Source organism: Vipera ursinii, assembly GCF_947247035.1.
Source record: "Vipera ursinii genome assembly, chromosome: Z".
Classification (NCBI taxonomy): domain Eukaryota; kingdom Metazoa; phylum Chordata; class Lepidosauria; order Squamata; family Viperidae; genus Vipera; species Vipera ursinii.
Window position 1 is genome coordinate 2,748,136 of NC_139517.1, and position 16,933 is coordinate 2,765,068.

A 16,933-nucleotide genomic window follows, 5' to 3' on the forward strand; every position below is an offset into this window, starting at 1 on the left:
ACGACGGTTGCGTAACCCGGGATCACAGATCGCCCTCCGCAAGCTTCCCAGCCGGTGTCGAACAATGGGGGAAATCTGGGCTCATTTAATGACCGCGTGCTTCGTTTAACTGAAGCGATTCCCTTAACGACCGGTGGTAAAAATCAGGCACGACTCCCATTTCACAACTGCCTTCTCAGCGACAGAAACTTCAGTCACAGTTACGGTCGTTAAGTCGAGGACTCCCTGTATCGCAAGACCCGCCACCCCTGCGCCTCTTATACCTGCTGGTCAATATCTGGTCCGCTGACGATGGCTTCCAGTCCAGCGTCGCGCTTGACTTTTTTTTTTAAAGACTTGTGGACTTCAACTCCCAGAATCCCTCAGCCCGGGCAGCCCTGCTAGCTGGGGAATTCTGGGAGTTGAAGTCCACGAGTCTTCCAAGTTGCCGCGTTTGGAGAGGCCGGATCTAAAACCATCATTTCAGCGTTACAGGAAGCTGACTAGCCGATTTGTTTGCCCTAAAAACCAAGACACGGCAGCACCTGCAAAGAACTCGTTGGCCTTTAATATCTGCAAAAATATAAATAAATATCCATTTGAGAAGAGAGTCGAGTAAGGCACGTCCGGAGCAATCTCTCTCTCTCTGTGTCTCCTTTCTTTTGGACTACAGTCCCCATCACGAGCTGGCCGAGAGCGATCGGAACGATTCCGCCAACATTCACGAGGGTGAAAGGAGAGGCTCTAAAAGGCTCTTCCGGGCAGATTTGGGCGGGGTGTGGGAACACAAAGCCCGCTTAAGGAGCTAGTCCTCTTGATCCCATCGGTCGGTGGGAGGGGGGAAAGACCCCAGTGCAGTTCAGTCCTCCAGGATCTCAGCAAAAAGCCGTCTCCGCTTCTTCTCCGCCTGCTGGAGGCTGTCCCAGTCGCGGCGGCGTTTGAGGAAGTGGGTCAAGGCGAAGTTGCGGACCAGGTGGTGGCCGAAGGGGTCGTGTCGCAGCCGGGCCTCATGCTCCGCTGGGAGGAGGAGGGGGGAGAAGAAGAGAGGGGGGGGCTAAGTTTTGAAGGATGAAAATAAAAGTCTCCGCGAAAAGGGAGAGGCTGCGTTCACACGTCTCCTCCGCTCCAGCTCTGCCTTAGGAGGCTGTGTGAAGGCGGGAAGTGGGTGACCTGCCCTGCAAAGAGTTGGGCAGCTTTATACGTTCTCAGCCTCGGGCCCTTTTTAAGAAGTCCGGCTGGGGCACTTGAAGCTATGCTGGCTGGGGAATTCTGGGAGTTGAAGGCCAAACATCCTAGGGTGCCCCAAGGTCGAGAAACATTGAATGAACCCTTTCCACTATGGAAGGGGAAAGGAAAGGAAGGAACGAAAGGAAAGGTGAAAGGAAGGAGGGAGGGAGGGAGGGAGGGAGGAGCGAGGGAGGGAGGGAGGAGGAAGGAAGGAGGGAGGGAGGAGGAAGGAAGGAGGGAGGAAAGGAAGGAAGGGAGGGAGGGAGGAAGGAAGGAAGGAAGGAAGGGAGGAAGGAAGGAAGGAAGGGAGGGAGGGAGAGGGAGGGAGGAGGAAGTAAAGGAAGGAAGGAAGGAAGGAAGGAAGGAAGGAAGGAAGGAAGGAAGGAAGGAGGGAGGGAGGGAGGGAGGAAGGAAGGGAGGAAGGGAGGGAGAGGGAGGGAAGAGGAAGGAAAGGAAGGAAGGAAGGAAGGAAGGAAGGAAGGAAGGAAGGAAGGAAGGAAGGAAGGAAGGAAGGAGGGAGGGAGGGAGGGAGGAAGGAAGGAAGGGAGAGGGAGGGAGGAGGAAGGAAAGGAAGGAAGGAAGGAAGGAAGGAAGGAAGGAAGGAAGGAAGGAAGGAAGGAAGGGAGAGGGAGGGAGGAGGAAGGAAAGGAAGGAAGGAAGGAAGGAAGGAGGGAGGGAGGGAGGAAGGAAGGAGGGAGGAGGAAGGAAGGAAGGGAGGGAGGAGCGAGGGAGGGAGGGAGGAGGAAGGAAGGGAGGGAGGGAGGAGCGAGGGTGGGAGGGAGGAGGAAGGAAGGAGGGAGGGAGGAAAGAAAGGAAGGGAGGGAGGAAGGAGGGAGGGAGGAAAGGAAGGAAGGGAGGAAGGAAGGAGGGAGGAGAGAGGGAAGGAAGGAAGGAAGGAAGGAAGGAAGGAAGGAAGGAAGGAAGGAAGGAGAGAGGGAGGAGGGAGGGAGGGAAGAGGAAGGAAGGAAGGAAGGAGAGGGAGGAGGAAGGAAAGAAGGAAGGGAGGGAGGGAGGGAGGGAGGAAGGAGGGAGGAAGGAAGGAAGGAGGGAGGGAAGGAAGGAAGGAAGGAAGGAAGGAGAGGGAGGAGGAAGGAAAGAAGGAAGGGAGGGAGGGAGGGAGGGAGGAAGGAAGGAAGGAGGGAGGGAGGAAGGGGGGAAGGAAGGAAGGAAGGGAAACACAGAGGCCTCACCCAGCTCCTGGGCCAGCTCCCGCTTGGCAGGCAGAGACGCTCTCCTCCAGATGGCATCCAGAACTCGGCTCCCGTGCTTGGAACAGGCGAGAGACAGGAAGTGGCCCTGATAATCCAAAGAAAAAAAAAACACACAAAAAAAACAGGGGGGGGGGTAGAGAAGTGGAATGGTTATAAGTCAAGGACTACACGTAACTAACAGATGTGACCACGCCCAGAATCGTGCCGACTGTGGAAACGAAACGTGTACTTTTTGCCTCCAGATGTTAACGTGTTATTGGCCGAGAACCCAAACCGCCTGCAGATGTTAGAAGGGTTGTGCCATGCAACCAGGTGTGCTGCGCTGAAAAGTAAAGCATCGGCAGATGGTCGCGGTTTTCTCATCGCAACGGAAAAAAATAGGGGGTTGAAAAACTGCAAACGGCAAGGAGTCCCCAGTTTACGACCATTCACTTAGCTTGAGGTGAAGTGACTCAAGAGTTACAGCCAGTCCTCGGACTTATGGCCACGTGATTGAAATTCAGACGCTCGGCCACCGACTCATATTTATGATGGCCGCAGCGTCCCCCTGGGTCAGGTGTTTCCTCCTTTTGCAACCTCCTGACAAGCAAAGTCAATGGGAAAACCCCGATTTGCTTAACGACCGGGTTCCCCGCTTAACAACCGCAGCGATTCACTTCACCACGCTGGCAAGGGAGGCCGTAAAATGGGGTACTTAACCACTGCCTCGCTTAGCCACAGAAATTTTGGGCTCCTTCGTGGTCGTATGTCCGAGGATGACCTGTATACTGCAACATTGTGAAACTCTTCTGTGAGAAACCATGTCAAAATCTGTAATTCACTTAACAACCGTGCGGTTCACTTAAGAACTAGGGTGATTCTCTTAACAACCCTGACCAAAAAGCCCTTGTAAAGTTGGGTGTGACTCACTTTTCTTACTCAGCAACAGTAAGGAATTCTGGGAGTTGAAGTCCACAAATCATCAAAGGGCCAGGTTTGGAGACCCCTGCTTGTGGACTTCAACTCCCAGAATTCCTCAGCCAGGCACGCTAGCTGAGGAATTCTGGGAGTTGAAGTCCACAACTCATCAAAGGGCGACGTTGGAAGACCCCTGCTTGTGGACTTCAACTCCCAGAATTCCTCAGCCAGGCATGCCGGCTGAGGAATTCTGGAAGCTGAAGTCCACAAGTCATCAAAGGGCCAAGTTGGAAGACCCCTTGGACGCAGAAGTAACTGGTATAAAAGGACCCTGAAATGCTTTTGATAAGATGCAATTAATAACAATCTAATCTCATTCTGTGTCTGATTAACAGGGAAGTAAGAGAAGTTATCAAATATTTGTCGCTAGGTAGAAGACAAGAGTGGAGTTACTACTCTCTCTGGAGTCAAAAAGCAGACACAGAATTTAGGGATTACTACCAATTTAGGGACTACTACCAAGGGACGTGGTGGCTCAGTGGGATAGGAGGCTGAGCTTGTCGATCAGAAGGTCGGCAGTTTGGCGGGTCGAATCCCGAGTGCCGCGTAGCAGAGGGAGCGCCTGTTACTCGTCCCAGCTTCTGCCAACCTAGCAGTTCGAAAGCACGTAAAAATGCAAGTACAAAAATAGGGACCACTACGGTGGGAAGGTAACAGCGTTCCGTGCGCCTTTGGCGTCTAGTCATGCCGGCCACATGACCACGGAGACGTCCTCGGAGAAGCGCTGGCTCTTCGGCTTTGAAACGGAGATGAGCACCGGCCCCTAGAGTCGGAAACGACTAGCACGCATGTGTGGGGGAACCTTTACCTTTACCTTTACTTTACCAATCATCATAAAGGTAACTGCTAATGGGGGGGGCATGCTTGCCTTGAGGACTAGAAACCCTGTAAAATGAATCCCTCCAGAAGTTGAATCTGGCACCTGAATAACCAGGGCATGACAATGGCCAAGAATCTATTTCTCTGTTTTTCAACCTTGGTGGTTTCAAGACAGGTAGAATTCAACTCCCAGAATTCCTGCTTGCCTTGAGGACTAGAAACCCTGTAAAATGAATCCGTCCAGAAGTTTGAATCTGGCATCTGAATGACCGTGGTGTGACAGTGGTCAAGAACCTATTTCTGTGTTTTTCAACCTTGGTGGTTTGAAGGCAGGTAGAATTCAAGTCCCAGAATTCCCTCGCTGGCTGGGGAATTCTGGGAGTGTCTTTACAAGTTGCCACGGTCGACAAAACGTGTTTTTTATAATGTTGAGGGCGAACCTAAACAGGCAGAGCTTCGGCTGCGTTACCACAGCTGCCACCTTGACTTTTCTGAGCCCCACCCTACGGACACCCCTACACAACACAACACAACACAACGCGTGCAAATGGAGCCGAATTGGCAGGCTCCAAAACCCGGAGCGGAGTCCCACCAGGGTTGCCCGAGACTTACTTTGAGCTGGTGCAAGATTTTCCGCCTCGGCTTCTTGGCGACGGAAGGACTGGCCAAGAGGGCATTGAAGACGTGACTCCCGGTGGGATCACAAGCCAAGGTGACCAGGTCTGCGGGCGGCATGGCGCCCAGGCTGCACAGCACGAGGGAAGGGTCCGCAAAGTATAGGAGGTGTTGCAACATCCTGGAGCCGTGATAGGAGACGGTGCTCAGGGCCGGCGGTGCCTCTGCCTGGAGGAAAAAAAGTGAGGTTCTCTATTTAGGAAAGAGAAACCAAAGGCACAGGGATGGGATAGGGGGTACCTGGCTGAACTGCAAGAGCGTGGTGGACAATCCCTTAAATAGAAGCCAGCTGTGTGCTGCAGCTGCCAAAAAGGCCAACACAGTGCTAAGCTGCATTAACAGAGGGATGGAATTAGGATCACGTGAAGTGTTAATACCGCTTTACAAGGCCTCAGTAAGGCCACACTTGGAATACGGCATCCAGTTTTGGTCACCACGATGTAAAAAAGATGTTGAGACTCTAGAAAGAGTGCAGAGAAGAGCAACAGAGATGATCAGGAGACTGGAGGCTAAAGCGTATAAGAAACGGTTGCTGGAAGTGGGAATGTCTGGCTTAATGAAGAGAAGGACGAGGGGGGACATGATAGCAGTCTTCCAGTATTTCAGGGGCTGCCCCAAAGAAGAGGGAGTCAAGCTCTTCTCCAAAGCACCTGAAGGCAGGACAAGAAGCCACGGATGGAAACTCATCAAGGAGAGAAGCATCCTGGAACTAAGGAGGAATTTCCTGACAGTTAGCACAATTAACCAGTGGAACAACCTGCCTCCAGAAGTGGTGAATCCTCCGACAGTGGAGGTTTTTAAGAAGAGACTGGACAGCCATTTGTCTCTTAACGGGATAGGGTTTCCTGCCTGAGCAGGGGGTTGGACTAGATGACTACCAAGGTCCCTTCCAACTTATTATTATTGTTGTTGTTGTTCTTGTTATTATTATTATTATTGATCATCGCAGTCAGCCAGATGTTCAGACTGGATTTGGCATTTTTGTCTACCTATCGAGTCCTTACCAAGGACCTGGGATAGGCAGATGTGGATGTTGGATGGTATTACAGATCTTGTCGCAGGATGGAAGCAGTTCCTAGTAAGGCCGCCTTTTGCAATTATATTATTATTATTATAATTATAATTATTATTATTATTATTATTATTATTTATTAATTATTATTATAATTATTATTATAGTTCCTAGTAAGGCCGCCTTTTGCAATTATATTATCATTATCGTTATTATCGTTATTATTATTATTATTATTATTATTATTATTATTATTATTATTATTATTGTTATTATTATTGGATGATGGTGATGATGATAAGAGAGAATCTGATGGCGTGGTGGAATGACGTCTGGATTCCCAGAAGGGGAGGGGCCAGAGGACCAAGAGGCAGCCAAGTTTAGATCGTTTGCTTGGAAGAGTTACGACAGCTCCTCCTTAGCAATTTCACAGTCAGTCTTTAAATGATGCAAACCCTGGTGCAGAAAGTCCTCGACTTACAACCATTTAGCGACCATCCGAAGTTACGACGCTGAAGAAAGGGGACTTGTGCCTGCGTCTCACCCTCACGACCCTTGCAGCATCCCCCGGGTCACTTGATCGAAATCCAACCGCCTGGCAACCTGACTCACCTTTCTGACCGTGGCGGGACGCTGCAGCCGTCGTCAATACAGGTAGCCCTCAACTTACGGCAGTTCGTTTCGTGACTCTTCAAAAGTCACAACAGCACCGAGAACGTGACTTACGACTGGCTCTCGCACGACCTTCTCAGCCTCCCCATGGTCACGTGATCGGAATTCAGACACTTGGCCACTGACTCACATTTTATGACAGTTGCGGCGTCCCGTGTGTGTGTGTGTGCGTGTGTGTGTGCGTGTGGGGGGGATGATCCCACATTTGCGACCTTCTGATGAGCCCGATTCACTTAACAACGGTGTCCCCAACTTCACAACGGCAGCGATTCGCTTAACCCACCGTGGCAAGAAATGTCGTAAAACGGGGTAAACCCCAAGCTTAACGCACAAGTTTGGGGCTCAGGGGGGGGTCGTAAGCCGAGAACTACCTGTAGCTCACACCTACCTGCTCCCCCTCCTCCCCAAAGTAGACCTCGTAAGCCAGCACGGAGGCGAGGAGGGGGGCGCAGGCCAGCTGGCGGGCGGGCGGCTCCCAACAGTGGAAGGCCTGCAGGGGAAAACAACAACAACAACAGCTCAACAATTTGGCGGAGGAGCACAGAGCAAAGGAGCGACAAGGAAGCCCAAGCGGGATTTGTTCACCTCCAAAAGAATCCGCAGCACTTCCGGCTGGTGGGCGCGGTGCTTCCGGCAGGCGCCCAGGAGCGCCGTGACGATGCCGAGATGTTCCAGGGCCAGGATTTGTTCCAAGCCGGGGGCCAGCTCCTGAAAAAGCTTCCCCAGCTGGGGAGGGGGAATGAATGAGAAGACACCCCCCCAAGACCAAGAGGTCTTCACGAGCCCCTTCCCCTCTTCTAGGCCGGCAGGGATCCGATGGGCCGATCTGCAATGGATCGCTAGCAGCTGTGCGATTCAGGCCTTTTAAATCCCGGTTTTTACACGTTAACCCAAAAGTGGCGAACGTATCTCCTATTCCTCCCTCCTTCTGTTTCCCCCACAATAACAACAACCCTCTGAGGTGGGTTAAGCTGAGATAAACTGGCCCAAAGTCACCCAGCCGGCTTTCAGGCCTAAGGTGGGACTAGAATTCACCGTCTCCTGGTAACTGGTCCAAAGTCACTCAGCTGGTTTTCATGGTTAAGGCGAACTAGAACTCCCACTCTCCTGGTGATTGGCCTAGTCATCTAACTAGCTTTCGTGACTAGGGTGGGACTAGAACTCACTGACTCCTGGTTATTGGCCGTCACCCAGCTGGCTTTCATGACTAGGGTAGGACTAGAACTCACTGTCTCCTGGTGATTAACCCACAGTCACCTAGCTAGCTTTCGGGAGTAGGGTAGGACTAGAACTCACTGTCTCCTGGTGATTAGCCCAGTCACCCAGCTGGTTTTCATGACTAGGGTAGGACTAAAACTCACTGTCTCCTGGCGATTAACCCAGTCACCTAGCTAGCTTTCATGACTACAGTAGAACTAGAACTCACTTTCTCCTGGTGATTAGCCCAATCACCTAGCTAGCTTTCGTGACTAGGGTGGGACTAGAACTCACTGTCTCCTGGTTATTGGCTCAGTCACCTAGCTAGCTTTCCTGATTAGGATGAGACTAGAATACCCAATCTCCTACTGAATGGCCCACAGTCACCAAGCTAGCTTTCGCGACTAGGACGAAACTAGAACTCAGCGTCTCCTGGTGATTGGCCCACAGTCACCCAGTTTCATGCAGGACTAGAACTTTCTCCCAGTGATTGGCGTGGGACTAGAACTCAGTGTCTGGCCCAGGTACCCAGACAGCTTTCCTGCCTAAAGCAAACTAGAACTCACCATCTCCTGGCTTCCAGCCTGGTGCCTTAACAGCCCCTCCTGCCATGGGGGGGGGGAACCAAAATCTGCTCCTGCCCTTTCGAAGTCTTAACCAGCTCTGTCCCTGCTTAGCTTTTCGAGATCAATCGAAAACCAACGGCACCACCAAGGCCAACCCCCCCCCCCGATTTAAGCCAACTGGGAGGCCAACCACAAAAGCCCTCTCTCACCAGTTTACGCGAGGCGGCGTGGATCAGCCGCTGCAAGGTGAAGTTGGCCACCTTGTGAGCGGACAACGCGCGGAGCTGCCCCTTCACGTGCACCTTGTAGAACGAGCGCAACGCCTTCGCATCCGAGACCTCCAGGACTTTGTCTAGAATCCGGCTGCAGGTCGGGTCCTTCAGAAAAACCAGGAGACTGCTGGAGAGGGAGGAATAAACAAGACAGGCGCGCATCAATGCACCTCTGCCTTGTCGCGCACATCCATACATGCTGGAAATCTCCAAAGCCAACCCAGGGGGCAGAAGAAAAAAAAAAGTTAAAAACACTTGCATTTACAGGTGGTCCTTAACTGAGCAGAATTTCCTTTGCTAAGCAGGGCAGGGTTTTACCACCTTTCTGCCACGGGGGGTTCAGTGAATTGCAGCGGTCATTAAGTGAATCGTGTGGCCGTTAAGTGGAATCCGGCTTCCCCCGTGGGGGTTTGCTGGTCAGAAGCCGGCTGGGAAGGTTTCAAATGGTCGATCACGTGACACTCGTCGTAAATGCAGTGCCGGTGGCCAAGCACCCAAATTTTGATCCCATGATGTTGCAATGGACACATGTGCGAGGACTGGTTCTAAGTCACTTTGTTCGGGGCCGTTGTAGCTTGGAATGATGGCTAAATGAATGGTTTTAAGTCAAAGGTTTTAATGCTAAGGTGTGTCTAAACCAGGGGTCTTCAAACATGGCCCCTTTATGACTTGTGGACTTCAACTCCCAGAATTCCTCAGCCAGCGTGCCCGGCAGAGGAATTATGGGAGCTGAAGTCCACAAGTCTTAAAAGGGACATAGTCCCCTCAAGCTGGCTGAGGAATTCTGGGAGTTGAAGTCCACAAGTCATAAAAGTTTGAAAACCCCTGGTCTAGAATGTGGATCTCTTTAATACAATATTTCTTAAACTTTGCCACTTTAAGTCAGGTGGACTTCAACTCCCAGAATTCCCCAGCCAGCGTGCCTGGCAAAGGAATTCTGGGAGTTGAAGTCCACAAATCTTAAAAGGGACATAGTCCCCTCAAGCTGGCTGAGGAATTCTGGGAGTTGAAGTCCACAAGTCATAAAAGTTTGAAAACCCCTGGTCTAGAATGTGGATCTCTTTAATACAATATTTCTTAAACTTGGCCACTTTAAGTCAGGTGGACTTCAACTCCCAGAATTCCTCAGCCAGCGTGCCTGGCAGAGGAATTATGGGAGCTGAAGTCCACAAGTCTTAAAAGAGACATAGTCCCCTCAAGCTGGCTGAGGAATTCTGGGAGTTGAAGTCCACAAGTCATAAAAGTTTGAAAACCCCTGGTCTAGAATGTGGATCTCTTTAATACAATATTTCTTAAACTTGGCCACTTTAAGTCAGGTGGACTTCAACTCCCAGAATTCCCCAGCCAGCGGCTGGGGAATTCTGGGAGTTGAAGTCCACCTGTCTTAAAGTGGCCAAGTTTGAGAAACATTGTTCTAACCCCACATTTTAACCATTCCACCACACTGCTGAGCATAACCATTACACCATACTGCCGAGCACAACCATTACACCACACTGGTGTAACCACTGCACCCCACTGCCTTTAACCTGGGAAGATTAACCCAGCCAACAGCGTAAGCGGTGCAAGCTTTTGCAGTGACTCCTCCCCCCCCAATCCCCACCTCCAAACCACCCAGCCAATCCAACTGCTCACCTTTGCCCAGCAGCTGGGTTGCAGCTGCTCAGGTAGCCAATCACAAACCTGCAGAGCTCAGCACTGGATTCAGGCAGCTTTCTATGCAGGACCACCAGCGCCACCTGCAGGCAAAGGCTGAAACATTTGTTGGTGATGAAATCTAGAGGGAAAACAGGGTTAGTTCAATAGTAGGGAATCTTGGTTTAGGTCAGGCCAGGAAAGACATATAAAGGGAAGATATATAAATGATATCTATATACGTTTATAGTACCTTTGAAATGACAGAAAATACTTGTAGCTTGGGTTTTGCTCTCCAAGCTTGTTTCAATTTAGCTTCTGAACGTTTCGTTACCATACTAGGTAACATCATCAGAATTTTTTTTTGTCTTTAACTTATATGTCTCACAAGACACATTCAGTTGTCCTCGACTTACAACCCCAAAATTTCTGTTGTTAAGGGAAACGTCTGAAATTTGTCTGAAATGGTATAAGGGGTTGGACAAGATGACCTCCAAGGTCCCTCCCAAATTATCTGAATTTTGATCACGTGATCCTGGGATGCTGCAAAGGCTGTAACTGTGAAAAAACCGGTCGTTAAGTCCCTTTATTCAGTGCCATTGTAACTTTGAGCGGTCGCTAAATGAACTCTTGTAAGTCGAGGACTGCCTATACATACATACTGTCATATATATATACACACACATATACATACATACACACACACACACACACATATATATCCCTTCCCTCAATGTATCTCAAGCTCACATTTTCCCATTAACGTGCATATAGTCCTCACTTAATGACTATTCACTTAATGACTTTTCTATGAGAGACCCCATAAAACAGGAGTCTTCAAACTTGGCCCTTTCATGACTTGTGGACTTCAACTCCCAGAATTCCTCAGTCAGCCATTTTGATGCAACTGCGGGCTTAAATCCAGACCAGGGGTCTTCAAAATTGGCTCTATTATGACTTGTGGACTTCAACTACCAGAATTCCTCAGCCAGCGTGCCTGACTGAGGAATTCTGGGAGTTGAAGTCCACAAGTCATAAAAGGGCCAAGTTTGAAGACCCCTGCCATAAAAGGACCTCAGATTTATGACTTAACTCCCTGTGGTCACATGATCACAATGACCAATGCCATCAAAGGTACTTACAATCCATCCTCAAAGTTATGATTCTTCCCCCCCATGGTCACGTGATCGCATTTCAGGGGCTGCAACTGGCCCACGTTTACAACCGGTTTGCATGTGACAATCTGCAACATATTTTCCCAGCGTGCAGCAAAGAAGACCCATTCATACCGGTAGAAAGGATTCGCTTAGCGACCGCATAAAAATGGTTGTAAGATCGAGTCAGCACTTATGGAGACCCGCTGAACAACTACAACTACTCGTTGCAAACATTCCACGCTCACTTGTTGCCATTAAGTGAGGACCACCTCAAGAGCTGTGCAAGGCTGCTGTTTCTCCACCTGCCCAGCAGATGGCAGTATCTCACCTGCAATCTGTTCCTGGAAGCAGCCTTTGAATTCCTGCAGGAGGGAGAGGAAGCTGGCGGGGACCTCGAAAACTACTGGTCCTTCGCTCCCGACCTTCGAACTCTTGGCCCGGGGACAAAGCAGCCCTAAGATGGCGGAAGTGGGCAAAAAAGGGGAAAGTGTGAATCAGAGGCACTGATTTTCCCACATGGAAAAGATTCATACATTGCTTGCTGCAAACACCTGGCAAAATAGGGCATTAACCACGTCAACTTTAAGACTTGTGGACTCCAACTCCCAGCATTCCCCAGCCAGAATTCTGGGACTTGGAAGTCCATAGGTTGAGGACAGCGTATGTTGACTTTAGGACTTCGCCTGTTCAGTTATTTGTAAATAAAAATAAAATAATAAACAAAACAAAAAAAAGCAAAATAATAAAATAACACATAAAATATAAAATAAAATAATAAAAATAATAAAAAAGAAATAAAATAATATATAAAATACATAAAATAATATAAAGCAAAACAATAAAAGAAAACAATACATAAAAGAAAAAATACTCAAAATCTAAAATAAACTAATATAAAAATGTAAAATAAAATAAAATAAAATCTAAAATAAAATAAAATATATAAAATACATAAAACAATAAAACAATACATAAAATATAATCTAAAATATAATAATAATGAGAAATGATATATAATAAAATAATAAAATAAAATAATACATAAAATATAAAATAAAAATAACAAAATACATAAAATATAAACTATATAAAAATAACAAAAAAATAAAAATAAAATAAAAAATAAAATAAAATATATAAAATACATAAACATAATATAAAACAATAAAATAATACATAAAATATAACCTAAACTAAAATAATAAAATAATATAGAATATAGAATAAAATAATACATGAAATATAAAATAAAATAAAATAGATAAAATATAAAATACATAAAAAATAAATAAAATTAAATAAAATAAAATTAAAAATTAAAAATAAAACAAAAACAAAAACAAATCAGGTACAGTGAGCTGAGCAGAAGCAGCTGACCCGAGTTACCTAGAAACCTCCCGGGATTGAGGGGAGCCATTAACCCAGGTCTCACCATTCCCACATCCTTCCCACACTGGATCTCAACACGCAGGAAACTCTCGAGAGGCCTGAAAGCGGGGGACGGCTTTCACACACCCCACCCACACCGACCCACCCCACGCTGGGGGACGCATTCTACGGCCACCGCTCACCTGAGCCCGGGAGCACCCGGCCCCCGTCCGACCCGACTCGGGCCCCTCCCAGGACCTGCAACAGGGTCCGCACCACAAAGCTGGCGTGGGCATCCAAGGCGAAAGTCGGCAGCCCCTCCTGAAGACCCTTCCCCAGAGCCAGGACGAGTTCCTCCAGCGCCTGGGATGCCTCTCCTCCGTCCGAGATCAGCGCCAGGGCCCTCCACAGGACCCCCTCCAAGATGTGGGCTCCGCAGGGGTGGCAGGCCACCAGGCGCAGGGAGGGCAGCAGGGCCCGGAGCAGGGGCTCCAAGCTGGTCCCCGAGGCCCAAGGCAGCAGCGCCTGGAGGAGCAGCGACCCCGACGGGTCCAGGGACAGCGGCAACGCCACAGCTACGGCCTCCGTCAGAACGTTGCTCACAAACAGACCTGCGAGGGCCGAAGGGCAAAATAAGGCGCGTTACAGGGAGTCCTCCAGTTACGACCGCAATTGGGGCAGAACGTCCCTCGCTAAGCGAGGCGGTGGTTAAATTGAGTCAGGCCCAATTTTTGCAAGCTTTTCGGTCCATGGTCGTTCAGCGAATCCCTTCTGTCCTTAAGGGAATCGCGCGGACGTTAAGCAAATCCGGCATATTCCCCCCCCCCATTGCTTTTACTTATCGGAAGCCGGCTGGGAAGGTCGCAAATGGCGATCACGTCAGTTGGGATGCCACAGCTGTTCTCAATACAGGCGGTCCTCAACTTACGACAGTTTGTTTCGCAACCGCTCAAAGTTACAACAACACTGAAAAAGGGACTGAGGACCATTTTTTCACAGTTTACAGCATTCCCTATGGTCACGTGATCAAAAATCAGATGCTTGGAAACTGACATGTACTTATGACGGTTGCAGCGTCCCGGGATCTCTTTTGAGACCTTCCGACCAGCAAAGTCATTTGGGGGGGGGGGGGGGGGGATGGAAGAGAAGCTGGATTCATTTAACAACCGAGTTACTAACTTATCCACTGCAGTGATTCACTTAACAACGGTGGCAAGAAAGTTCGTAAAACGGGACAAAACTCACTTAACAAATGTCTCACCTAACAACGGACATTTGGGGCTCAATTGTGGCCGTAAGTCAAGGACGGCCTGTACATGCCAATCTCCCAAATTTTGATCACGTGATGGTCGGAATGCCACAACAGTCGTAAGTGTGAGGAGCAGTTGTAAATTGTCTTTTCAGTGCTTCCAATGCTCTCTCAACAGTGTTTCTCCACCTTGGCGAGTTGAAGATGTGGGGGCTTCAACTCCCAGAATTCCTTGCAACAACAAAAAAACAACTCCCGTATTCCCAAATTTCTGAATGCCAATGGAGGAGGCTATCTCCCGGTACTCCTCAACTTATGACCGATCGCTTACCAACCATTTGAATTTACAACAGACTTCCGTGATGCTACTTATAACCCAGATCTTAAATATCAATGGCTGCCCTTGTAGTCACATGACCTCCCTTATAGGCATTTACATCAGGGGACTTCAAACCTGGCCCTTTTATGACTTGTGGACTTCAACTCCCAGAATTCCTCAGCCAGTGTGCCTGGCTGAGGAATTCTGGGAGTTGAAGTCCACAAGCCGGGGTCTTCAAACTTGGCCCTTTGATGACCTGTGGACTTAAACTCCCAGAATTCCTCAGCCAGCGTGTCTGGCTGAGGAATTCTGGGAGTTGAAGTCCACAAGCCGGGGTCTTCAAACTTGGCCCTTTGATGACCTGTGGACTTAAACTCCCAGAATTCCTCAGCCAGCGTGTCTAGCTGAGGAATTCTGGGAGTTGAAGTCCACAAGTCATTAAAGTGCCATCTTTGAAGACCCCGATTTACAGCACCCCACAGTCACGTGACTACATTTTACGGCCATTTTGCCCAAATCCGCCACATACATCCCGCTTACGCTAAAGCCACCTCATAGCGAACCACCGGTTCACTTAACAACTGCTCCAAAAATGCTCATAAAACTGGGTCGCTCGCATGGATAACCCGATTTACAAACAGCATGAGTTACGACAGTGGTGGTGGGCAGGCTCCATTACGGTCGTATCTCGAGGACTATTTCCACAAGCTTTCAAAGTGCTCTGTCTCTCTAAATCCCTCTGTGAACAGATCTTACTTTTCTCCTCATCAGAGGCAAAGCCAGACTTGAAGGTTTCGTGCGCCTGGCGAAAATAATCCGCCGCTGCGGGCTCCATTTTGGGAGCGCCTCCTCCTTTGATCTCCTCTGGGTCTCCTTTCCCCGTCTTAGCAGCAGGTGGACGACGTCTCTTCCGCTCTTTGCTGCTTTTCGCTGCTTTGTGGCGGTGGGCAGGGGGCGGCATCCTTCTGGATGGCTCAGCCAACCTGCTGGAGGGAAATCCAGGAAATTAGCAAATTAGCCACAAGGAAAAGAGTCACTTTGGACCGCAAGAGCGAAAGCATGTAAATTTAATAAATAAATAAAAAACAAAACACATAAATTTAATACATAAAAACAAAACATATGCAGCAGGGGTCCACTTGCTGTAACAAGACCAGGTTTTTTGGGGTGGGGGGGGCAGAAATCCAGGTTAAAAATCTTCTGGCAGTTACACAGTCTCGTTGAGCCCAACTCGCAGGGGTGTGTGGTGGGGATGGAATGGACAAAAGAAAGTGCAGGCTAAACCCCAAGTGTGCGTTTGACACCTCAACCCATTACACTTTAAGCAACCTTTTGGACGTCCAATATTTTGGAACGACTCCATGATCAAAGACATAGGGTGCTACATATAACTTTATATAATATATAATATTCTCTCTCTCTCTCCTCTCGTGTGTTAGGGATTTGTTGCTTCAAATTATTTGCAAAAATAATAATGGCAAGATACATTTTTTTATTTAAACTTTTTTAGCATATAACAAACGTGGACTCACAATATATATTCACGTTTCATCTAAATTAATAACCCAGTAAAATACAGCATATATTTGTGTGTGTGCGCCTGTGCGTCTGTGCGTGTGTGTGTATTCAAATTATAATGCATAATTTCACTATAATCAAATAAAATTAATTTAAAGGGGGCGGGGGGGGAGTTTCCCCTTCAAAACCAACATCCAAAGTCAGCTTAGGCTGGGGCTCTTCAAACTTGGCCCTCTGATGACTTGTGGACTTCAACTCCCAGAATTCCTCAGCCAGCGTCAGGGAACGGTGACCCTTTGATGACTTGTGGACTTCAACTCCCAGAATTCCTCAGCCAGCGTGAGGGAACGGTGACCCTTTGATGACTTGGGGACTTCAACTCCCAGAATTCCTCAGCCAGCGTCAGGGAACGGTGACCCTTTGATGACTTGGGGACTTCAACTCCCAGAATTCCTCAGCCAGCGTGAGGGAACGGTGACCCTTTGATGACTTGTGGACTTCAACTCCCAGAATTCCTCAGCCAGGCATACTGGCTGAGGAATTCTGGGAGTTGAAGTCCACAAGTCACCAAAGGGCCAAGTTTTGAAGACCCCCTGGTTTAGGTTGAAGTTACACTGCCAGGGGTCAAAGGTCATGAAATATCCAACCCACCAGAGCTCCTTTTTAATCCACCGACGGAAAAAGTGCAAATCAACGGCCAAGGAGGAGAGGGGGGCCACCCCAAGAAAGGCCGGGCTGGTTGAGTTGCCCTTCTGCAGCCTCTCCTCGCCGCCTTACCGGTTGCATTTCTGCCTGCAGAGAATCCGTGCAAAGAAAAAGAGGAAAAACAAAAAAAAACAAAAGGGGAAGGGGCTGCAATAAAAATTCAGAATATTGCAAGACTTACAGCAAACGCCCGGCCCCAAAGTTTGCCTCTAGGCTGCCGCTCTCCTACTGGATCGCCGCAGGATCCCGCGGGAAAGCGATCAGAGGATCGCGCATCTTTCACCCGCTGCTCGCAACGCCGCCACCTTTTTGCAACCCACGTGGACGCCCAGCCCGCACCGCGCGTGCGCGGGAGAGAGGAGACCCTCGCAGGCCACGCCCCTCCCGGAAGCAGG

The 16,933-nt window shown here is 49.0% G+C and overlaps 1 protein-coding gene across 5 annotated transcripts; it reads right to left on the reverse strand.

Annotated features, from left to right (window-relative positions):
• Window positions 1–521: 521 nt before the first annotated feature.
• On the reverse strand, window positions 522–16,933 carry NOP9 (NOP9 nucleolar protein). 5 transcript variants are annotated; one of them, XM_083377687.1, is made up of 11 exons: window positions 16,720–16,933; window positions 15,072–15,298; window positions 12,951–13,358; window positions 11,708–11,833; window positions 10,271–10,364; window positions 8,525–8,714; window positions 7,138–7,278; window positions 6,941–7,042; window positions 4,806–5,036; window positions 2,397–2,502; window positions 522–996 (listed from the first exon to the last, which is right to left on the reverse strand). In XM_083377687.1, exons 2-11 carry the CDS (start codon window positions 15,274–15,276, stop codon window positions 839–841), a joined length of 1,761 nt encoding a protein of 586 aa, XP_083233813.1. In that variant the 5' UTR covers window positions 15,277–15,298; window positions 16,720–16,933; the 3' UTR covers window positions 522–838. The 5 variants fall into 5 exon arrangements, with proteins under 5 accessions (XP_083233813.1, XP_083233812.1, XP_083233809.1 ...); XM_083377686.1 differs by having other exon boundaries at window positions 2,397–2,472; window positions 10,223–10,364; XM_083377683.1 differs by having other exon boundaries at window positions 10,223–10,364.